General features: G+C 41.7%; 1 protein-coding gene across 3 annotated transcripts in view; it reads right to left on the reverse strand.

The window, feature by feature from the left end:
- The window catches only part of BRAF (B-Raf proto-oncogene, serine/threonine kinase), an 80,114-nt gene extending 59,465 nt beyond the window's left edge, over positions 1-20,649 (reverse strand). For 2 of the 3 annotated variants that reach the window (XM_086611187.1, XM_086611186.1), the window contains exons 1-2: positions 20,515-20,649; positions 2,453-2,554 (exon numbers count right to left, since the gene is read on the reverse strand). In XM_086611187.1, coding sequence (XP_086467313.1) covers positions 2,453-2,554; positions 20,515-20,649 — 237 coding nt within the window. Of the gene's footprint in view, positions 1-2,452; positions 2,555-3,095; positions 3,176-20,514 lie in introns of those variants that run through there. The other variant, XM_086611188.1, reaches the window with a different exon arrangement.
- Between the last annotated feature and the right edge of the window lie 3,829 nt (positions 20,650-24,478).

Here is a 24,478-nt window from a genome sequence, read left to right on the forward strand (position 1 = left end):
GACAGATGAGTTACCTTAAGCTACCCACATGTATTCTACATACCCTCTTGTTCTTTTTATTCACATCAAAATTACTGTATTTTCTTAGTTCCACATTTCCTAGAAGCGAACATGTTCTTCCACACATTATCACACTATATTCAGAGATTTTTACATAGAGCTTTGTGCTTTCATGCTGCAGCTAGGGTTGTTCTAGCCCTTTTTTTGACAGGTGGAGGAAGACAGAAAGTCAAAACATTAGCTCTATCAGTGACAGATTACATTCAGATAAATTGCTGCAAAGTAAATTTTGACAACAGAAAGTAACCCCTTGACCAAGGGAAAAGCAGTGAAAAAGGTGGGAAATGGAAAGAAATGATGCACCAGATGACTGCTGCTGCGTTGAAACGAACAGTCAAGGGTAGACAGTCATCTTCCTTCTGACTGTATCACACATTCTGTAATATATTTCTTCTTGTTCTTGTCATCATACTTGAGTTCTACCACAGGAAATCTAGACACTAAACAAACGACAAGTTTGCAGCATTTAATCCTATTCACGTCAATCAGTTCATTTGAGGATGACCTAATCTAAGCTAATAAGAATCCAAAGAGAAAGATCCTCTTCTCTCTCAACCCATTTTCTAGGTTCTTGGCTCAGAGCTGCAAGCTCTTCTCCTTCCCTAACCTTAACCACAGCTTTGGGGCTCACTGGACTTCATCATGACCAAGTTCAAGCTACTAACTAGATGGCAAACTAATCCAACAGACCCAGAATATTTGCCTTCCAGGTTAGTGATCGGAAGTAGCTTAGCCACTACTGGTACTGCAAGTACCTGAACAAAGGAAGCAGAGGAACCGCATAGCAGGGCTGCGAAAAGCAAGGCTTTTCATTTCAGTGATTGTGGGCTCTTTCCGCAGGACTCGGTGTCTCATGGGATAACAACCGAAAAAGTGGAATCGTAGTCCCTTCCACCCTCCTCTCAATGGCTTACTGCTCTCTAGTCAGTACCAGCACTATTTGTCACACGACCTGCTTCATGATCCAGCAGAACTCACTGCAGCAGAGGAACACCCTGCTCCATCTTGCAGGGCTTCCCTACCATGTTGATGAGCCAGAGTTGCAGTTTCACCTCAGCAGCACATGGAATCATCCAACTTGCAAGTCTGCTTTAAGTTTCATGGTTTGTAGTCACTAACTGTTTCAGACTTACTTACTCTTTACACCATCATAACCATTTCCTAATATATATTTACGACTGCAAATGCCCTTTTCCCTATCAGTGAACTACAGAATAATCAAAAAGCTTCCAGTGTAGGGATCTCAGTTTTAATTTAGATACAAGCAAGTGACAAACGGCTGTAATGAACTAACGATTTCACTACCTGATATCCAGACTTAGTGTAGATTAAGCTTGTTATTGCTGCAATTTGATACCCAATCTAATGAAACCAACATACATGTGGCAATATTAAATCCAGACATATGGAATGAACTGGTTTGTGTGAAAAAAGAGGTGTGTTTATATACCATTGAGTGGTTAAAATAGTGACTAGCACTCATTCAATACTTCCATTTCACATTAGCAATAAGTAAAGCACCTATAAAGGGCCTCATTTGACCTTAATTGTTAAAGACATTATGTCAACATTTGTATAATCTAGCTAGTGCCCTGCTCTGACATATTAAGATAAAAGCTAGAAGTACCTCAAATAATGAGATCTTTTAATTACTCAGTGCCTTTAGGCAGCAATTACAATTGAAAAGGCTACAAAAGAAGTCTTGTTGACCTCCAGTTATTTTAATACTTGAGCGAAGCAAGAAAAGGGCAAGGTTTGGAGCAAGGGATACCCATTCAATTCCTAATAGATGTAACTTATGCATGCAGTCTTTTTTCATGCTTTTAATGGTCCTGCCACAACACACCTTTATGAACCTGGAGTGATGAAAGAATATAGAAATTTAACTTGTAGTTAGCTTCCAGATTAAACACAGATTAAAAATATTACTCCACCCTACAATTTTACGTATTTCTTTAAGAAGTTCCCTTCTATTAATACCATTTTTCGAATTCTACATGACTATTTTTCAAAGACAAAAAAGTGAAGTCAACTGCTTTTAAGGCAATGCTAGTCTTCCAAGATGTTTTCATGTGTATATATTTGCTTTTAATATCAGAGCATGCCTTTTCCTGTTATACACACACAATCTTCTTCCTCCTCTCCCCTCCAAAAGAATGCTTTACATTTCTATTGCATCAACACAAGTATTAGACCATGTCACTGATCTTCCCCTACTGATGCATATCAGGAATCCCATACAGTTCCTTTCTATCTCCAAGGAAGGAGTCAAGTTTCTAATACAAAAGGAGAATATTCTCTTTACTACACATATTCTCAGCTTTAAAGTAAGATGCTTCATATAAGATAACACATCATTAATCTAAACGCATTCGTTTGAATGTAAACTTACCTCTAAATATATCGATGGTGGGTTATGCTCTCCTCCAAATTTGTCTAGCAGTGCCTCTATATGTTCTTGTGTTAATTTAATCATCTGTTTGATATTCCACACCTAAAATAGAAAATTAAAAAATTTTATAATCAAAAGGAGCCTTGAGAATCTGTCCTAAAACAAACAAATCACATTTTCTTGACATTTAATAAAAGAAGTCAAGTCCATAAAAAAAGTATATTAATTATCAGTAGAAGAGTGAACAAAACTATCCCGTTCATCCACTGTCAGTAAGACACAGCTTGCTTCTGAGATAAACAGAGAAAAATTACATTTGGCTTTAAGATTCAGGAACTGTTGAATAAACAACTTTTAAGAACACTTTATTTTTAATGTTTATCAAAACCATATTAAGTATTTGCCTTGCAAGGTTTTGCAACTTAGTTCCTATGGTACTACAAAGCCTAGTGAAGGAGTTCTTCTATGAAACCTTAAGTAATTTGTGTAAATAACATTCACAAAACCTAGACCTAGTGTTCTATTTGCATGGGAATAGGATGTCTTGGTCTTAAAGAGCACCTCCTCTGCCCTGACTTCTATACTCTGTCTACCCTGCAAGTTTTCTTACAGACCTTGGACATGATCTGAAAGAGACATTTACCTTTAGTGCACACAGAAGACTTGTAGCACTGTACTATGAAACAACTCAGGTTGTTACTCATTCTTCACAACATTCTGAAAGAGTCAATTTTAGGACTTGGAGACTATTGTAGGTGAACAGTATTATAAATCCTAATTTATACCTAAAAAGGCAGTGAAGAACAAACCCAAACACTTAAAGCAATCATGATACCCTGATTTAAGAAGCTACTTCAGTCCAACCAAAGTCAGAAATTCATAGCAGGGGAAGAAGGAAGAAAAGGAAAATCTCTTCTTCATAGGTACTGTTATTCAGACTATTTATTTAGGAAAAAATGATTACGCCAGAGTTATTAGACCCAAGACGGAAGAAAGTAAGATAATATACACAGTGCTTCTTCCAAAGCGATTTTAAAGATTCCTGGTACCTTTTACAGTTTAACTCTTATTTATTTCAGAGATTATAATACATATAGCATCAGGACCAGGTCTGGATTTACCAACTGTGACAACCTAGCTCTGTAAAATGAAAACAAAGGGAAAAAAGGAAGACCCAGGGAACTACAGGCCAGTCAGTCTCACCTCTGTGCCTGGCAAGATCATGGAGCAGATACTCCTGGAAACTAAGCTACGGCACATGACAAAAAGGGTGTGACTGGTGACAGCCAACATGGCTTCACTAAGGGCAAATCGCACCTGACAAATTTGGTGGCCTTCTATGACAGAGACACAATGTTGGTGGATAAGGGAGGAGCAACTGACATCATCTGACCGGACGTATGCAAAGCATTTGACAGTGTCTTGCTCAATATCTTTGTCTCTAAATTGGAGAGACATGGATTTAACAGATGGACCACTCAGTGGATAAGGAACTGGCTGGAATGTCACACTTAAAGAGCTGTGGTCAACGGCTCGATATCTAAGTGGAGACCAGTGACAAACGGCGCTCCTCAGGGGTTGGTATTGAATCTTGCACTGTTTAACATCTTTGTTGGTGACATGGACAGTGATATTGAGTGCACCCTTAGCAAGTTTGCTAATAACACCAACTTGCATGGTGTGGTGGACACACTGGAGGAAAGGGATGCCATCCAGAGGGATCTTGACAGGCTTGAGAGGTGGGCCCATATGAGCGTCATGAAGTTCAGCAAGGCCAAGTGCAAAGTCCTGCACATGGGCTGAGGCAATCCCAAGCACAAATACAAGCTCTGTGGAGAACGGATTGAGAGCAGCCCTGAGGAAAAGGACTTGGGAGTGCTGGTGGATGAGAAGCTCAACATGAGCTGGCAATGTGCACTGGCAGCCCAGAAAGCCAATCGTATCCTGGGCTGCATCCAAAGAAGTGTGGCCAGCAGGTCGAAGGAGGGTATTCTGCCCCTCTACTCTCCTCTTGTGAGACCTCATCAGGAGTCCAGCTCTGAAACCCCCAACATAAGAATGGCATGGACCTGTTGGAGCAGGTCCAGAGGAGGACCATAAAGATGATCCGAGGGCTGGAGTGCCCCTCCTATGAAGACAGGCTGAGAGAGTTGGGGCTGTTAAGCCTGGAGAAGAGAAGGCTCTGGGGAGACCTTCTAACAGCCTTCCAGCACCTAAAGGGGGGCTACAAGAAAGCTGGAGAGGGACTTCTTACAAGGGCAGGTAGTGATAGGACAAGGCATGATGGCTTTAAACTGAAAGAAGGTAGATTTCAATTAGACCTAAGGAAGCAATTTTTCACTCTGAGGGTGGTGAGGTGCTGAGGTTGCCCAGAGAAGTGTTCAAGGCCAGGTTGGATGAGGCTTTGAGCAACCTCACCTAGTGGAAAGCGCCCCTGCCCATGGCAGGGGGGTTGGAACTAGATGATCTTTAAGGTGCCTTCCAACCCAAATAATTCTATGATGTTATGATTCTATGAAGATGCAAATAACTTCATGTTCTAAAGTAGGCACCAATAACAGATTCAATCCAAGTTGTTGGATCAAAACAAGTTTTACTACGTAACTTGAGATGTTCACAAAAAACCAAACTCTGGAATACAGAACTCGCATTTTGCACACCACCTTATTTACCTTTTCTAATTCTAGACATCAGTTATTTGCCAGTAATTTCCTAAAGTAAACTAATAATTGATTCACTTCTAGCTCAAGTTTTAGAATAGAATCAGAGCAAAGATTTCATCAAGAAGCTACAGTCAAGCAAAAATAGTTTGTTCAGGAACAAGCAACCCAAACCACAAAGAGTGAGGGGACACCAAACAGGAGTGTCTTATTCAAGTATTCCCTCAAGGCGACTGTGGAAGTCAGCTTTCTTCTCAACTTGCAATCAATTCAGCACATTGAAGCAAGGACTGACAACCAGCAGCAAAGAGGAGGACTTCTGTATTTTGCTAGTTTTTCCCAAGATGGCAAGAGCTAGTTGGATGATTGGTGAAAAGAACAAGCTTGAATCAACACACTTTCAATTAAATTGTTCAATGTAAGAGTTTAGGATGTTTAGTTACTGTGTTAACTGGTAACACGCTGCTAACCTGGGTGTGTATACAGAAAATTCCTGGCACACTAAGGAATCATCTCAGGATTATCTTCAGAAACAAGTTTCATTAGTACTTAATGCAACTTGTATCATTTGTTCATTCTGGCAATGTTACCCATCAAAAAGTTCTCCTCAATATGTACTGTACCACTAACAATACCAGCAATATGCTATCCTTAAATGCCTGGCAATGGGGGAAGTGGGGAGGGAAGATGCTTCACGGACAAGTAACCCAGAATCACAGAAAGTTCAAGGCTGGAAGGGATCTCTGGAGGTCATCTAGTCCAATCCTCTGCTCAAGCAGGTTGCCCAGGACCATGTCCAGATGGCTTTTGAATATTTCCAAGGATGGAAACTCCACAGCCTTCCTAGGCAACGTATGCCAGTGCTTAGTCGCCCTCACATTAAAAAAGTGATTCCTGATGTTTAGAGGAAACCTTCTGTGTTTCAGCTCATGATCCTTGTCTCTGGTCCTGTCACTGGGCACCACTGAAGAGAGTCTGGCTCTGTCTTCCTTTCACCAACCCTTAATCATCTTTGTGGCCCTTCACTGGACTCTCTCCAGTATGTCCATGTCTCTCTTGTACCAGGGAGCCCAGAACTGGACACAGCACTCCAGGTGTGGCCTCACTAGTGCTAAGTAGAATGAACCCCTGTCAGATGAGTTTCCAAATACTTTTTTTTTTTTTTTTTTTAAGATTGATAATTAATAACTTCCTTGCTCTTATGTTATTTTCTATTTTGTTCCATAACCACAATCTTGCTTCTCTCTTCTCTTACAGTAAAGACACAGAATAACACATATAACTGAGCAACAGCGATATGCACAACAGAAGCACGTTATTTAGGAGATGTTGGCAAGAGAATAAAATAGTCTCTAACGAGGGCAGAAATCTTCCTGCTAAGTTAATATCACAATGAGAGCAAAAACTGAGTGACTAATGAAGAAATTTTTTTAAAAAAATCTGAAACTTACTGCCAGCTGCCAGGCTATGGCAAAAATGTCTTCAGCTGAAGAAGCTGAACTTCAAGTCTAGTGGAAGACAACATTGCTCAGAGGAGCTGAAAACAGTGCCCTGAATTACCTACTATGCATCTGTGCACTTAACCAGGAGCCTTTCCACAAGTGAATCTTACAGGAAAATTTAATATGGATTTCTATCATCTTAGGCTATTCACACAGTTAAAAGTACGCTGAAGGCAGAAGGAAATTTATCAAAGACAACCATAGCAACAAATCGTTACTTGTTGCTCACAGAAATGGAAAACCTATTTCGCGTGCCATATTCATCAAAAGTCTTCTGACAAGCTGAAAAACTTTCACCAATCTAGTACTGACTAGCATACTCTATCCCTAATCAAGCAGGCACAAGAACACATATGCCATGGCACATTTCCAAGTTTCACAATTTCCCCTTGAAGTTGCAATTTCTACTTAATTTTTACTTACAGAAAACTCACCTTCTTGCGTCCTGTATATGCCTATACACAGTTTTTTGTGGTCCAGCGCATCTCTTAACTAGTTAGCTCCTTCAGAGTCAACCTCTGTGCAAGTATATTGCATCCTGCTACAGAGGATCTATGACTACTTCAATGCAAATGAAGGAACTCCAACCTTTTCCTAACTGGTGTTTGGAACTTGTGCTCTCTGCAAGTGACCTTATACATCTCAAAAACGTCTGCTTCTGCAGACCACAGCGCCCACACCTTTTGCCTCACAGAAAAATCACACCATACTTGTTGCACTTACACAGCCAGCAGAGCCAGCAACTTTGGCTTATCTTTTCTCCTCTCCAACTTGCTTGTTCAAGTAAGTTATCTCAGCCAAGTTTGCATCATGTGCACCAGCCCAGCCTTACAGACTTTGAGCCAAGACATATCTCATCATCTCTGTGGAAGAAAACCTGAAACACTAGGTTTTTAAGAATGAAATCTCTTGAGTTCAGTAGCACTCACAGACGTACGGGTTTCTATCAGCTGCCCAATAAAACCTAAGTGTACAAGAATTGCCCAGGATTTTAGTAAGTGCCTCACTCCCCATAAGCATGTATACGCCAGGACAGCAGCAAAGAACTACTTAAGAACAGAGACAGAAAAAACATGAAATACAGAATCCTTTTAGCAATCAGTTCTGGACCAAAGAGCTTGTTCCTAGACAACAAAATAAACCCAAGTTTTTCAAGATGAATGTGAACACGCTAATACCATTCCTTCCTTGAGATCTCACAGTAATCCCTTTATCCACACTTTATTCAGACTTTCTCTAGAAGTAAAACAAAACTGCAGAAGCTTGCTGGTCATTAAAAAAGAATAGCCCTTTTTATTTTTACTCTTATGAGCACTCCACTACACTTATGAAACTCCACACCTGTAGGAAACCAAAAACCACAAATGCCAAGTATCTTGCAGAAATACAAAATTGATGCCAGCTCAAGAGACAGTTCATAGAATCATCGAATGGTTAGGGTTGGAAGGGACCTTAAAGATCACGTAGTTCCAACCCCCCTGCCATAGGCAGGGAAATCCTCCACTACATCAAGTTGCCCAAAGCCTCATCCAACCTGGCCTTGAACACTTCCAAGGATGGGGCACCTACAACTTCTCTGGGCAGCCTGTTCCAGTGCCTCACAACCCTCAGAAAGAAAAATTTCTTCCTTAGATCTAATCACAATCTCCCCTCTTTCACTTTAAATCCATTGCCCCTTGTCTTATCACTACATGCTAGAAAATTTAATGTATTCTGAAGCAAATCTGCAATGCACTTAGTACTGTCCACATGCAAGTTCAGTCCCTTCCCATAGGAAGCAGCATGGTTGAGACACACTGTTTCATTGTAGTTCCACGAAAAAGTAATGAATCCATTACAGCCTGGATAACCTTATCATTTTTCCAAAAAAAGCCTCGAATAAATTCTTCTGTCTTATCTGGTAGTATTAGGTTAAGGTTATCCTCTATCACAAGAGATTAGATTTGATTCTCCTTTTAGTGCTGCTGACACAAGAAAGCTGACGCAAGCTAACATGGACACAGGCAGCCAGAAGGCTGGAAATATTCCAGATATGCTGGAATATATCAACTTGTATCTGCCTATTGTGGATAATCGTGCATTAATTTTGCAAATAAGCACTCCGTTGCAATGTAATAAAGACAAGGACCTATTTCAAGCCAGAGGCAAGTCAGACACAGTAGAAGCCTAAATCCGTCTATTCAGGGAACACTATGGCTCCACGAATGCGAGGCTATAAGCCATAAAGTTATTTTTGCATCCTTTGCTGCTTGTCAAAATACACAATGCCTGAGAAAGCACAAAGCAAACTATCTTTTATACTTTTTGGATCTGGCATCAGTGCTCAACTCTTGCAGCACATCCCAACTCTAAGGTCTGTGATTCGCATTTGGTAGATGACACCAAAGAGTTCAAAAGTGTTCGGTAAAGAAAAAAAAAGTCATTATTTGTCCAGGCACAGTATGTCCTGCATTTGGATTATCACACTTGGTGATGACAGAGAATACTTTGACAGAACAAGCTAGGTAATTTAAAAACAAATAATAATTAAGCATTTAGTTTGGAAACTATTTTAAGGAGGACAAAATCATCAACACTAATCCGATACTATTCTAATCAGTGCCTTCAGGCTGCTTCTTACAGAATCAATTCAGTTGTTTGGTCCACTGAGCCAGGATCCATCTTGTCAGGAAACACTGTAGAAAGCTGTCATGTAAGATATCATTCTCAGATGGACTAGTGTCTTAACTAACTCGGAAGTGAAGTGTTTAAGTGAAAGAGAGGCAAGAGGACATGTGAACAGGATTAATAACTGAGAACCCCACCTCAGCATTTGCACGTCATTTTCCCATTTTTTTCACTGAAAATCAGTTACCTCTTCCTCACGTTTTGATATCTTTTCCTGAGACACTTTCCCTCCTTCATCAACCTTGAATGGTGCTAGTCCTCTTCTTGCCTCTTAAAAAGCTTGCTTTTCATTTTCTGCAGTCATCCCACACATACAGTGGGAAGAATAGTCCCTCCCTCTTCCTATACTTCAGGTTGTAGCTCTTCTCCATCTCAGTGGAAGTTTCTCTCAACTCCGACATCGACTGTGTTAATTTTTGCATTTTCCCTACTCTCTGCTGGTGTTTCATGCTTACTACATTTTTAACAATGTAGTTTAACTTTTATTAAAAAAGTATGAAAAATACTAACAGCTGAAAAACTTTTCTGAATTGAAAACCAGCTTGCAATGAGTTTCACGTCAGAGTTTACACAAGCAATACGAACGTCAACATTGAAGCCGCCTTTCCTAGTTCATTTTCCTAACTTTTAATTAATGTTAGTGAATCATTTTTATTGCAGCTCCTTTACAACGTCCAAGATACGAATTTTGACAGTGTATTTTCATTGTTGGCTAGCCAGATAGTTCAGAATCAGTCTGGTAAAATTTACAATCATAGAATAGTAAACAAGTTACGGATAACAATATCTACAGAAGTAACTGTAGGCAAGAGAAAAAGGATCTGGTATCTCTTTTTCCATAAAAGTCTACGAACATATCTTTCTAGATTGGTGAAGGGTGGCCTCAGTGAAGATGTATGATAGTATGCTCAAGACAGAAAACCCTCAAGAAAAGGTACAACGGTTGTTGTACTATCCTGTCTGATGACTAGGATCATAACTAGGCCAGCTAATAGAGTAATGTGATCAGCAGGCATCTGCTGTAAGCACAGCAGTTGGTAAAATATTAAAAAGGCTTCAAGATGAAAACTATTTTCCATCTAACAGGTAATATTTTTAGGAGGAAAAGGCCAACTCTTAACCCTCCATAACCAGCAATGCAAGTTTTCAACTGTGCCTGTTGTGACACTGTTCCTGTTAAGCAAAAAACCCCATCAAAACCAAACAACTCCCTCCCTACTCCAAAAAACTAGGAAATATCTGACCAAGGTAATGCTCAAGTATCAAGTAAAATCTTTAAGGAGTTAGCAGCAGAAATTCTATTGAAAAAATAAGTGGAAGACTAACTGTGATTCTAAGACAAACACATTCAATAAAGACTTGCTTTCTTTACCAGAGGACTTCTACTACACAAAATCCTGGTACTACTAACACTTCAGCTTTTACTTCATATTCTTACGTCTCTCATTTACTCGAAAACCATCAATTGAAACTGAGAGTAATCTACATCTTTGCTTTTGTTTAACTCTAAACCCGAATTGAATTGCTCACCATTCAGCTCTACTCTTAAAGCAGAATAAACAGCCTTTCAGTCTGTCAGGCCTCTGCCACTTAAGTTGCTGCCTCTCTAACAAAAGGAATTCAGACTTCAAATGTTCCTTACTTCTTATAAGTATTTAAAAGTACTTTTTTAAATACAATGATAAATTGTGAAGGACAAAGTTCGATAAAGTCTACCCTTGTAACATAACCAAGAAGTTTCTCTATAAGAGCCAAGTCATCAAGAGCCTTAGGCAGCAGTTGCTTTGCAGCTTACACCAACCTAGAAGGCAGGTGCAATTACCATATTGTCCTTGGCTACTTACCCCTGCTCCCTTCCTTATTCTTTCTCCAGAACCTAAGCCTTTGGCTGAACCATTTCAGTATGCTAAACAAGCAGAAAACTGTTCTCTTTGTCAAGGTTAGTTTTCTGCCAGACTAGCGTGCTGAAACAGCTTGGCAAAGGATCCGGTGACCACCTGAGCTGGCACAAAAAGACACCTTTCCTCTCTATAGCCAACAGTTGGATGGATTCAGGCTACCACGAAGCAGCAGCTTTCCTGTTTAAGTTTCAATTCTCTTTCATTCCTTCACTTTTTCCATCACCTGCTGCTTGCTACTAAGTAGAATTTGCCTCCAAGCACTATAAAAAGGAAAGTTAAATGTTTTCTACCTCAGTAGAACAGCAGAGTGAAAAATAAGAGGTGTCTGTATCCTTCATTTAAATCATTAACCACCAGTTGCATGGCTTGCTTTGATCTAACTAAATCTTTAATTCCACATTCCTCTTCCTTTTTGTTGTATTACTACTAGTCCCTTTTATTCACTTTGGTACTAATTCAGTAGTCATGAGGATCATGCACGGATCAAGTTCTGGTACAATTCACTGGATTTACGTTTATGAATTTAACAACTTCTCCCTAGACAGTCAGAAGTCTTTAAAAAAGAAAAAAAAAAGGAAAAAAAACTATGCATATTTCCTAACTTATTTAAGAATGTAGTTTTGCTTTAGAAAGGTAACTGCTGCAGACTCTCAATAAATGTTAAATCCATACAGCGGTGAGATTTAAAAAAAGACTATCATGCATACACCAGACTGTTTCTCTGCACACCTTAAGCTGAAGACAAGTCATATTTGTGATGGAAAGCAAGCAGCCAACCAGCTAATTACAGTAATTGCCTATAAGAAGCAAATGCTAGTCAAGCAGAGCTCTTACACAGCTTGGGTCACATTAATTAAAATGACAAAACAAATAAACTCAGTCTTGGCTGAACTACAAAACTTATTCTGCTCTCTCCTTGCCAGAGCACACAATTAATTAGACAATCCAGGAAAGATAATCAGCACCTATTTAAAAGTTCATGTTATCGATTCATAAAATAATTTGTTATACACTGTGCAATATTCCACCATTAAACCATTACTACACTGTGCATGCATTTTCAACCAACTAGCTAGAAAATGTAAAAGATAGCTGAAATTGTTAGCCAAGTACAAATATATTCCTTTCATTTAGAAATATCTGTGATCCACTAAAGTAACCAAGATATCCTATTTTTATCATAAATGGGTCTCAAAATCTGAAACGGCAAATGTACTTTTTTTTTATTTTTAAAACACAAGTAATTTGCTCCCAATCAAAGAAACAGTCACAAACAGAAACCGTCACAGAAACCACATTCTCCTAAATGGCATTCTATGTACTACTCGGTAGACCATGCTGCCTTAGTAACCCTACTATCAACATGAAAAACGAAATAATTTAAAAGGCAGAATTGGCTCCTTACCACTCATTGTAGAATTAGGAGAGGGTTTTTTTTTTAAAAAAAAATCCAAACCAAGATACAACAGCTACCATGGTAGGATGTTGAAAAGAACAATCTGGTTTAGAAAACTGAAAAAAATGCTAAAAAAGATATTTTAATTTGACTCAAACTTTAGCTGATCAAATTGGAGAACTATTTAGTACACAAAACCTGCTGCAAGACTAGAATCCCCAGACTAGAAAGTTACATCAATTTTCAACAATATACATGAGCTTAAAAACATCAAAGACATTATTAGCACTTACAAAACTGTATTCTGGTAAAATTATGAGAATGCTTAAAGAAATCCTTTCTGAAAGCTACCTCAGATTATGCTAAAGACTCAAATTTAAATCTACATTACTTACAACCAGAGAAAATGTTTGACCTATTAAGATTTAATGAATAAATTTACAAAATCAGTTCAAAGATTGAGGCACTAATATACAACCATCCAGTTCCAAACACCTAGATACTACCAACTTCTTAGTCAGAATGATGTATTTTATTTCATGTTGATTTTACAGCGCTTTTCAAACACTATCAGTGAATAATTTGTACTAGAGAGATAAAAAAACTAGACATGCCACTCGGACTTCAGAAATGTCTACCCTCAAAACAAACTCTTTATCTGAGATATACGAAAAAAAATAAATTAAAAAGTTACCAAGTCTGTGCACCAAATGTCAAAAAGTGTTGACTGAATACAATGTAACTACATTTGAAAAGTATTTACTACTTATCAGCGCCTTTAACAACAGCTTTACTAATGACTACACTGTTTAAAGGGCCCCACTACAGAACAGATGAAGACATTAGAGCTGGTATCCCCCTTTTTGTAGTAAAAAAAAAACCACCACATAGCCACTTAGTTATGCAACACGTTTTTAAGCAGCAAGTACATTTTGTTCATTAACAACCTTACTTGCTCGCCTCCGAGATGAAAGATTTTAAAGCAAGTTGGTACCTTTCATGTAGAAATTTAATTGCCTCTTCATACTAAATTTCGTGCAGGTATACTGGGAGAACTCACAAAAATTTTTCTCTTAATCAGAACCTCAGAAAAATAAAAGCTTCTTTCAGTGCCCAAACAGACTTCTATAATTTCCCGAATTCAGTACTGATAGTGTGGAGAATTTATTTGATATTGAGCACTATACCTGCACTGCACGACAAACTCCATTTTCAAAAGAGCACAAGTTCTGTTTTCTGATCTTTAATGTTCACCTTGGCTGGGGAGCATCATGGTGGGATGATAGCTGGCTGCACTGTTCTCCAAAAACTCCTGCCTGAACTGACAGCACCTTCAGACAATAGGAATAGTTAAAAATTAGACCTTTGCCTGTTTCACTGTTGTTTTTTTTTTTTGTTCTGGGGTCCACATTCATTAAATGTCATCAGAAACAGAATAAAGAGAGGCACCATTGCAGCTCTTTCAAAACACACAAACGCTAAAAAGGTGGAGTAACAAACCAAACACTTGCAGTACAGAATTTAAACAGGAAAAAAGAAGAAAAGGCATGTAATTCTGCATCGAGAAGCCTTGTTTAACTTCAGCAGTGGTCACAGAAGAGGAAATCAGTTGCATAAATACATATTTCATCATTTTGGAAAGAAGCTGTGTGCAGGAGGGAAGACTAAGAGGATTCCATTGTACGCCCGAAAAGCTCAAGAGCAACTGGAATAAAAAAACCTGAAGCAGAGAGACCTGTATATTGCATACTGACTTCTCTGTCCTGTACTAGCTGTGAGAAAGTAGCTGTGTTCACACACTCAGATGTATGAACAGCTGAAAACTGCAAAACCCACCTCACACCTCGGAAAACTAAATATTGTACCCAGAACTCTCACGCGGTCAAAGCTGTTGGAAAAGCATGCCTACGATACAAGAAGCTCACACGGGACCTTCATGTCCTTGGCACGCTGGCAAAACTACAGCATGTAATCATGCTTCTGTGAGAGGGACCCTCAGACGCAATCCAGAAAGACCAGGTAAGGTTGTGACAACCTGACGTGGGAAGCTCAAAAGATCCAACGTGTTGATCCAAACCTGACAAGTCCAGCTACAGAAGCCTTAGCTGCACAGGACTTCTCACTCACATATAAAAAGCGATGGCCAGTGCGATCTCATCAGACATAGGTGATATCAAAAAAAGAAAAAAAGGGAGAGGAAGGAACTGAAATCCCACCACACCACCACTACTCTTCCCAACCACATTCCTTCTGTCTCTTGCCTCACAAGAGTTCTAGAGCTCTTCAGGTGTCATGTTGAGGAGGTTCAGTGGACTAAGCTTGCAGAGAACTAACTCAGCAAAAACTACACCAATTTTCTTCAGCGTTATGGAGTTGAATCAACTTAGGAAAGGACCTACGTGGTAATAAGTTGGCACAAGGGAGCAGATCTGGCTGAGCGGCCCAGCACAGGTCCAGGAAACAGCAAAACCTCCCCTCTGGGTCACAGAGCACCATTTGATTGACTTCAGCGTCACCACAGTGATAGGGAGCACCATCAGCCGTTAGGGACCACGGTTATGACACAGCATTTCGACTATATTGTTCATTACACCACTCTTCAGAAGCGACTTGTTCAAACTGAAAATAAAACTCACATAAAACTTCAGCTTGGCCAAAAAGTGTCTCCAACAAAGTCTCATACCAGAAGTAGCTACTACATAAAGCTGGACTGGAAGAGAATTATCGATTTCATGATCATTTGAAACCTTCTTTTGTTTCCTTTGGAATGACAAAATTATATTTCCTACTGATTGAAATTCCCTCCAAAATCTTTCATGTAATCAAATTTTCTATACGTAAATAACTAAACTGAACTATAAATTTGTTACAAAATAACAAGACAAAGGAAATACTGGGAGCTTTAAGGAAATTAGGGTGGTTGTTTTTCCTCTTTGTTTTAAAAAATAGCTACCATCAAAAGATACCTCCATAAAAAAAATAAATCTCATTTGGTCTACAGTATTTTTAACTACATGCAACAAAAGAATTGCCTTTCCTGGCTAAAAGTAAGTGTCAAGAAGGATATTAATAGAACAGTTTTAAAAAATAAGATGTCTTTAAGTTTAACAACAACAAAGTATAAACGGGAATAGCATCAGTGGCTTAAGTAACTGTGCTGGTTTTGGCTGGGATACAGTAGGTTTTCTTCATAGTAGCTAGCACGGGGCTACGCTTTGGACTTGTGCACAAAACTCAGTATCATACGCTTTGTATCCAACCAGTTTGTGGATATCCACAGAGATAAGAAACGAGACTCCTGAGACATCAAAACTTTTCAGAAGAAGCTACTACTCGATTAAGCAAGTTTTATGTAATCAAACAAGCTACCACAGGACAGAGCTGTTAATCCTAGCGCCTTTTGGGGAAAACCTCATAAGCAGAAATCTCTTTTAACATTCCCACTAATCTCAAGTATTTCAAGGTTGTGTTCTAATGTTCGATCTACCCTGCCAGAAATAAATCATAAAAAGCCTAAGGATAAAAAGACAAGAGGTTATCAAAGTCATTGTCTCTTCTACACCTGGATCAACTTTTCTCCATCACTCCTGACATAGTTAGCCTGTGGAAGTGACAGAACCTATTAATGGACATTTTATAAACAAGTTAAGAAAGCCCATTTTCACACTTCACTATCCTTAGCCATGAAGGAAAAGGTCTAATAGTAATGCAAAACCCTCTGCTCTGCTACCATTTAAACCCACTGCTTCTGGTAGTAACCGCCATAAGCCTCGAGAACAAATAACCTCATTTTTTTTTCAGCCTTTCCTCAAAGCTCTGAACTTCTAGACTTCAAATCACCTTTATTATTCTTCTCTAGAAGAAGCTGCTAGACCAGGTATTTCTTGAAGCTGTGACCTGAAGTCAGATACAGTATTCAGCTACGGCCTCTCCTCCGCTGTGCAAAACAAAAGAATGATTTCACTTATCTTTTCAGATATACTCCTGCAGAATATGGATATGAAGCATCTTGTAGCTAAAGTTTTAACTTGTCCTCACAATTAAATAGGATGTCATTCACAGACTATAAAGTTGGCTCAATCACTGAACACAAATGCAATGAAACACAATAGAGATTCAACATAAAACGTACTCCCGAAACTACAAAAGCAATGAAGTAAAAAACGCTTATATCATTTCAACTTTCCAAATAAGTAGCATGTTTAATTGGAAACTCTTCAGAGAAATAGAAACTTAAAAGGAAAGTTACTCTAATTCCCAGCACCATAGGATCCCTAAATGTTATTGCACCAAAAACAAGCCCCGTCTTTCTTGGTGTAACTATGTTACTTCATAAGAAGCCACCACTTACTTTGTATTATAAGGTTAGAGGTGTCTTTTCATTCTACGCATTTTATTCTTATTCTTAAATCTGTTTTAAAAGATTAAAGTTTCTAAATATATAACTAATATTCATGCAGGATAAATTCCAGCATCACCACCTAGAAAACAATTGACCGTCTAATGGCTCAGGCCCTCGCTTCACAACCTTCAAAGTAATTTTTGTCTTCCAAAGAGCAGTTCAGGGCACAAAGCTCCGAGTACACAAAATCCCATTTGAATTATTTAATATTGGTGTAAATAATCTCTAGCAACAAGAACAGAGCCTTTCCTCCCAGCTGTCACACACTCCTTACTATATCAACAACCCCGTAATACTCTGAAAACCTTCCATCCAAACAACCTCTTGTCCCGAGAGCTCATCCTGGGGAAGAAGCCAACCTACGTGCCTCTGGACACCAGCACTCATCCCAGGCCTCCCAACACCAGCAACTGAACAGTGAGTGGAAGAGGAAAACTTCTGCTAAATTCACTTGCCCCTAGCCTTTCGAATCCTTACGCTTCCAAGAAACACCTGTTTCCTAAGTGTACTATATGAGTGCATGGGCAACTGCTCTTACTAATCTTCAATCATAACAAAGAAAGAAAAAAAGCTTTAGCAATTATTACACTCTTACGTAACAACTTCATTATTAGAAGAAGATTTTTAGTATTGGCAGTTAGGCTACCAAGGCAACTTCTAAAGCACTAAATTCATTATTTGATTAAAACTGGTCATGAGTTGAACAATATGGCTGTAGATCTGTTTTTCAAAACCCCAACCCTTGAATTCCTAAGTGACATTGATGCAGTTGTAACCAACACACAGCACTGGATTACAATCTTGATACAGAATATCTTCTTTACCAGAGGACCCCGATTTACAAGTTTGTGTAAGACTAGTTCAAGGTCTGTCAAGAGATTCCTGTTGTCTGCCCCCTTTTAAAACTAGAAACTGAGTACAGAACAGAAGGTTTTCCTTCTGGAAATCAGGACTGCATTTCCTGAAAGATTATAGGGAACTAAAACCTTTCCAGGTATCTCAAAATGAGTGAAGTTATACTCCTTGAGAGGCTTCCACAGCAAGGTTACTTTTAAAGCTTACATTTACCTTGTTTTGAAGGAACGAAACAAAACACTGGAACACGTACTGACATTAGAGCCATGAGTCAGTCAGAAGCGCTTTAGTATTTTTCTGACTTAGGTCGCTTTGAATTTGCAGTATGCTTTAGGTTGGCTTGTTTTAGTATTAAGGACAGTTTCCATTTTAACTGTACCAGCAATTTTTTGGTCTTGAACTTTATTAAATAAACGACAGGTTTAGATGAAGTAATAGTTGTACTTATACGTACATACATTTACTATACAATGTAAACGTAATTACTTACAACTTGAGGAAGAACTAGCTAACTAAAGAACAAAACCACATCAGAAAACAAAAAATTCTAGCACCAGCTCTGCCTTAGACCTGTATGTTTCAGTATTTCCAACGTACAAGAAGTTTGCTTTTAAATAATGCAAGAGTACCCACACACACACTTCCTAGCCTTGAATATATGCACCCATACTTGCAACGTACCAACCTCTCTAGCTGGCAGGCATTCCAGAGACCACACTGCTTCTCTGTCCCTCTCTCTCACATAGGGATGTAAGATATCCAGGGCGGTGAGAGAAGAAGCTACACTATGTAATTTAGCATTTGGAGTCAAATCTAATGACTGGCACAGGCTAAAACATTTTCTGAAGTTCAAGTGACTTACAGTAGTTTCATAAACACCCCCCTAGGTATGAAAATTTATTTTTTTTTAAAATTACTGCCTCCTGCCACTGCTTTCCTTTCTCCTCTCTCTTGCACTGCAGTTTATTTACCCAGCTCAGTTGCACTGATATTACTGTTTCTAGGGCCACAATATAAACCAGTTATTGAAATAATTCCACAGAGATTTGAGGGGTTTTATGGCAAAAATAACTGAGAAAGTGAGTTCCAGGCACAGTTGCACCAGCACAACCTGGGTGATAAAAGCCAGCAAGAAGTTTTTCAACCTCGTTTTGCTGCTGAAAGTAAGCATTTGTCGCATTCTTTCGGTATTTAGGTTTCTCAACCAGTTGAGAGTTTCTCCTTACTCAGGAAAGTTAAGACCAGACTTGCATTACTCAAAACATTTAATCATCCTGCTGGTTAGGTGTAAAATACATGTACACTGCTGAGTTTTGCTTTCCTTCAGCAAGTAAGCCAGTAGCTCCTTAAGATGAGGGAATCAACCTAACCTCTCAGCAGCAGCAACATGGGCAGACTCCTCTATTTGTCCTTTCCGGTCATCTCCCCAGCATGAGCTCTAGCACTTGTCAAACTTCTCAGCTCATTAATTCCACTATAATCCACTACGCTATTTATAAATAAAACGGATAAAAAGACAGTGTTTTTCTGGTGAGTTGGGAGTCAAACTGAACCCCACTGTGAGCCAATGATCCAAGCCAGCTCATTTTCCCTGCTGGATGCTCTCCCACCAGCACGGCAAGGAGCTGTTACCTGGTGGCCTCAGCACCTCACGAGGCCACAAGACTGCTCACAGATGAGAGGTCCTGTACCAGTTACACAGGCACGCTTGGAAACGCTGAGGTGAAATAATCTTCAGCAACTAACTCTCGGAACAAGAAGACGAGCTTCTAGCATCTGTATTTACCTCCAGAACAGACGTGATGTGTGGCATTTGGCAACTCGTCCTGACTTCGATGCCTACAATACTCGAACCCGCAGAAAACCCTGCGCTGTCACGGCATATTTCATTCCACCTTCCGAAGACGTTTCAGAAGCGTTAGCAACTTACACGTTAACCCTAGCAAAACAGGTAGTACCGCTCGCTCTCCGCAGGATTAGGAAGTTAAGTAACGTGCCCCGAAACACAGGAAGTATGTAAGAGGGACACAAACCAGAGGCCTGACATCCCCAGCGCCTGCACGGTGCCCCGGCCGTTACCGTTGCCTCAGACTCCTCCGGCAGAAACGGTGACCCGGGCCAACATCCACGGAACGAACCGTACCCAGCCCTGCTTCCAAAATACACCTCGAGCGTTTCAAAACCACCGGGGGAAACCGATTACAAAACCCTCCCGCAAAAGCTCCGCCGGCCGCAGCCGCCAGGTAACACGCAGACGGGCTCGTCTGACACCGGACCTCGGTGGGCCGGGGGAAGCCCCGGCCGGCCCGCAGCCCCCGCGGCCCCGGGCGCGCCGCCCGCCCCCGAGACAGGGCAGGGGCCGGCCGGCTCGCGGCGGGAGCGAGGCCACGGCGAAGCGCGGAGCCTCCCTGCCCTGCCCCGCCGCTGGCGACCGGAGCGAGCGGCGCCCCCGCCGCCGGAGGCAGGAGGCGGCCGGGGCCTCCCCGGCGCGGGGATCCCCGCCGCTGCCGCCGGCCCCGCGCCTCACCTCGCCCCGTGGGGCCTCGGCGAGCCCCGCGCCGCCGCCGCTGCCCCGCCCGGGCCCACCGGCGGCCCCTGGGTGCGGGCCGGTCGCAGGGGGGCGGGGGCGCGATCGGCGGCGGGGGCCGGGTGGCCGCCGCGGCCGCCGCGTGGCCTCACCTCCTCCGGGATGGCCGGGTCGCCGCTGCCCCCCGCGTAGCAGGCGCCGAGCGCGGGCGGCGGCGGCTCGGGCTCCATGTCCCCGTTGAAGAGCGAGGCCCCCTCCGCGCTGCTGCCGCTGCTCAGCGCCGCCATCTTGGATCGAAGCGCTGGGGCGGGGGAGGGGGAGGGGGGAGCCGCGTCCCCGCCGCCGGGACGCCCCCAGCCGCGACCCGTAGTGGGTGGGGGGAGGGGGGGGGCGAGCGCAGATCCCGGCCAGCTCCCAGCGGCCCGCGCCACCGGCACGTCACGCCCGGCCCGTGACGTCACCCAGAATCGCCGCCGCGGCCACTGCGCATGAGCTGCCTGGCGTCACCGGGAAATACCCTGACGTCACGGCGCGACCACCCGTCGCCCTGGGAACTCGAGCGTAGGCTCGGGCCACGCCCCCTCGCCGAGGTCCCGCCCGCCGCCGCCGCCGCGCCCCCTGGCGGCGCGGGAGCGCCCGGCCGGCGCGCCGGGAGCCGGTGGCGCGGGCGGGCGCGGGGACGGGCGGCCGGCAGCGGCGGGGCGGGGCGGGAGAAGGGTGAGCACCGAGCGGCAGAGGGTCTGTGGCGGGCCCTTCCCAGCACTGGCCTCAGCCGCAGCACGGGGCGGGATAAAACTGCGGCTGAGCCGCAGCCTCAGCCCCGCAAACCGTGGGTGGGATAAAACCAGGGCTTAAAACGAGAAACACATGGGATCTTACGTAGTAGCGTGTGAGCTCATCGCCTGCTGGAACAGGGGTGCGGTGGAAGCGGTGAATAGCCGGGGCAGGAACGGGACTGTCAGACCGTCGACCAGTCTGACATCATTTGACAAGCAATGCCATTACGGCTTCGAGGTAAATCTTTACAAATACGTACCATGCGAAAATGACCGAGGTACTTCCAAAAAGTCACATTTTCATCTAAAAACGTCATGCCTGCTCTAGTTATAACTAAAATAATTTGTCGCTGTTTTTTTCCGTTGTTGGCATTCAGGCCTTGACCTGCCACATGCTGGTGGTTTATTTATGTACGGTGTTGCGAGCGCGTGAAGGGTCTGATCATGAGCTCAGGGGAAATCAGGAGCCCTTCCTTCCCGTCGTTAACACCTATCATCCTCTGGCCAGCTTTGCCCAAGCTGTAGATTTGGGAGCTGACCCCAGTTCCTGAACACGCACTCCCACCCTGTCTGCACCTTGTCTGCGTGACGGGACGTGCGCCGCCTTCCCCGACAGCCCAGCTTACCAAAGAAAAAAGGTGGGACCTGCCATGGGCTTCACTCCGAATGGCAGAGGAACTGGGGTGGTTGGTAGAGTGCACTGGGAAATGCCACTCGCTCCAGCTCAGAAACAAAGAGGAGCTGGAGCTGGCAGCCACTGCTGCCCCCCAAAACCGGCACCCCTGTGTACCCTGTGCCCGCGGCCCTCTTCCTCCAAAGTGGCAGAGCGGTCGTGTTTGAAGTAACAAATCGACCTGTGTCATATCCCTGTATGCCACACCCACTGAAATGCTGCTTATACACGTAAAGCATTCACTAAATCAGGTATTTTAAGTTGCTTTCTTGCTGAAAAGGCCTTTATGATAAATAACAAATTGGTAAGAGAATTTTAATGCCTTGCAAAGAGAAGCTAACGTACCGGCACAGCAGCAGGATTTTGGAGAAGGTACAGGCTGTTGTATCACAACCTGGTAGATTTGATATTACTCAGTTAAAACACCAGGTTGAAACGTGCAAGTGCAAACATCCCTATCTTTGTTTCGCTTCCGTTGCGAATCCATAACCATACAACCTCTCAATGTGACAATCCTGAGGACAGATTGGAGGTTTACATCTCACCTTTCACACTGGGGCCACTGGTGTGTAAAAGCATTTCAGATTCGGTTCGATCCTGGCAGTGCTGTAACTGGGAAATAAATGCAGCATCAATTTACAGTAGGGGCACAGCAAAAACATGGTGGAGTCAGGAATAACAGACCCTGAGGTATGGAGGGAAGGAACTTTGGGCATGAATTTAGCCGAGGGTCTTTCCTGTAGAGAGCTACACAGTATAAAACACCTCCTGACCGCAAATAAGAAGTAAGCAAAATAATCTAGTTAATATTTAAATGGATTTTAACTGATTATCTGACAGGCTATGCTTTCCTGAGATAGGAGCCTAGGTTTTCCAGTGACTGGTGGCCTGCAGTGCAATCAACAAAAAGGCTGCACAAATGTGTAGGAATCAAACGTACAAACTCAGCAGCTCGCCAAGCTTAGAGATTTCTCTCTAATAGCCACATTAATGAAGAGGATGATTGTCAGCAATTCCTGCTATGTGATAGGAATGTGTAATGGTTATGAAAAGTTCATACAGACTCTGGAAAATAACACACTTGTTGGGGACTAAACGCTTCAAAAAATATCTCTGAACTTTGAAGGAAAAGGCGGCAGATGTAATATGAGATGGCTCTCCCAGCACACAGCCTGTTGATGTTAATGGAAAAGCCAAGAGTAATACAGGTTAACTAACAGAGTAAGTCCATTCATTTCAATGAAATTTATAGCAAGGGATGATTTAGTCTCGGTGTACGGAACATAGTCATAGCCCTTGTTTTATTCCCCAAGCAATTTATGTCCAGGGCATAACTCCAGCAGTGGAATTAGGCTACTATCAATCTGAAACCTGTAATACCTTTCCCAATGCTTTTAGTAATCTTGTGTGCCTTTGTTCCTCAGCTTCTGATTTTTTCAGATGATTTGCATTCAAATAAAATATATTTGCTAGACTTTGTTTTTACATTTGATGTACCACCTGAAGAGTTGCAATTCTAAACCCTGATATTAACAACTGATGACCTAAACTGGGAACACAGCAGAGTTATCACCTGAAATACACGAGATAGGTGGTGCACTGTTTTTGGTTTTGTTCTGTTTTTTTTTTTTTTAAATAAAGAACAGAATACTGTTTAAAAATATTTTTGTGTTGGAAGGAGATGGAATTCTTCTGTTTATGCTATACTTTCCTTTTGTTTGAGAGAATCCGCACCTACTGATATATGGAATTTCCTATTCCTTAACACGGCGGTGTCTTTGGTCTCTGCTTAATCTATCATGATGGAAGATAAATCATTATTAACCGTAACTATTTCTTGGTGGCATGAAATCCTATCTACTAAGAATTGATACCATCAATATTTTTTATAGAGACTAGCTTTCATTTCACTAGCTAGCATTCATAGGTCAAAATCAAACTTACAACCTAGATGCAAAGGGCTGGTTTCTGCTATCAAATCTGTCAGCCGCTCGGGGCACTGGCTGGTTGAGTCCTACGATGCAGCACAGCCACTTTGTCTGGTATTACAGCAGGTAATGCTCACTAGTAAATAAAAAACCTGCCACCTCCCCTCAAACTCTTAGTTATGCACTAAGGTTTCATCCTCTTCAGCTTTATTTTTTTTTTTAAATTCAGATCTGAAAACAAGTCAACTGTTAAAAGACAAAGGCTTTTCAGCTAGATTGCCTACCACAGAACATCTATCTGAGCTAATCAAAACCTGAACTTCCAGAGAACAATGTTTCAATGCGTCAGTAAAAAATTAGATGGCTACCTGAAAGCAATTGTCTCATCGTGAGCATTTGAACACATCTTTATCCTTTCTTCCCCCCAAAAAAAGAATTAATCTTAATGAGATGCTCCAAAATGCAAATGTCCAAAAGCGATATTAGATGAAACATACTATGAGTCACATTTATGGTATTCTTTCAATGGAAAACTCTATCTTAAAAAAAAAAAAAAAAACAGTCTTCACAGTTAATTGGTATAACAAAAACTTTCAGCTTCTTAACCAAAAAAGTTATATAATTTGCGTATCAGTATGATAATAGAAACTTTTTTTTTAAGCTGTCTGAAAATTCGACACATCTTAAAGTCCAAAATTTCCAAAAACTGCTTAACCTTTTCACACACTGAAAAACAGTC

The sequence above is a fragment of the Tauraco erythrolophus genome, chromosome 4 (assembly GCF_009769465.1).
Source record: "Tauraco erythrolophus isolate bTauEry1 chromosome 4, bTauEry1.pri, whole genome shotgun sequence".
NCBI classification, from domain to species: Eukaryota; Metazoa; Chordata; class Aves; order Musophagiformes; family Musophagidae; genus Tauraco; species Tauraco erythrolophus.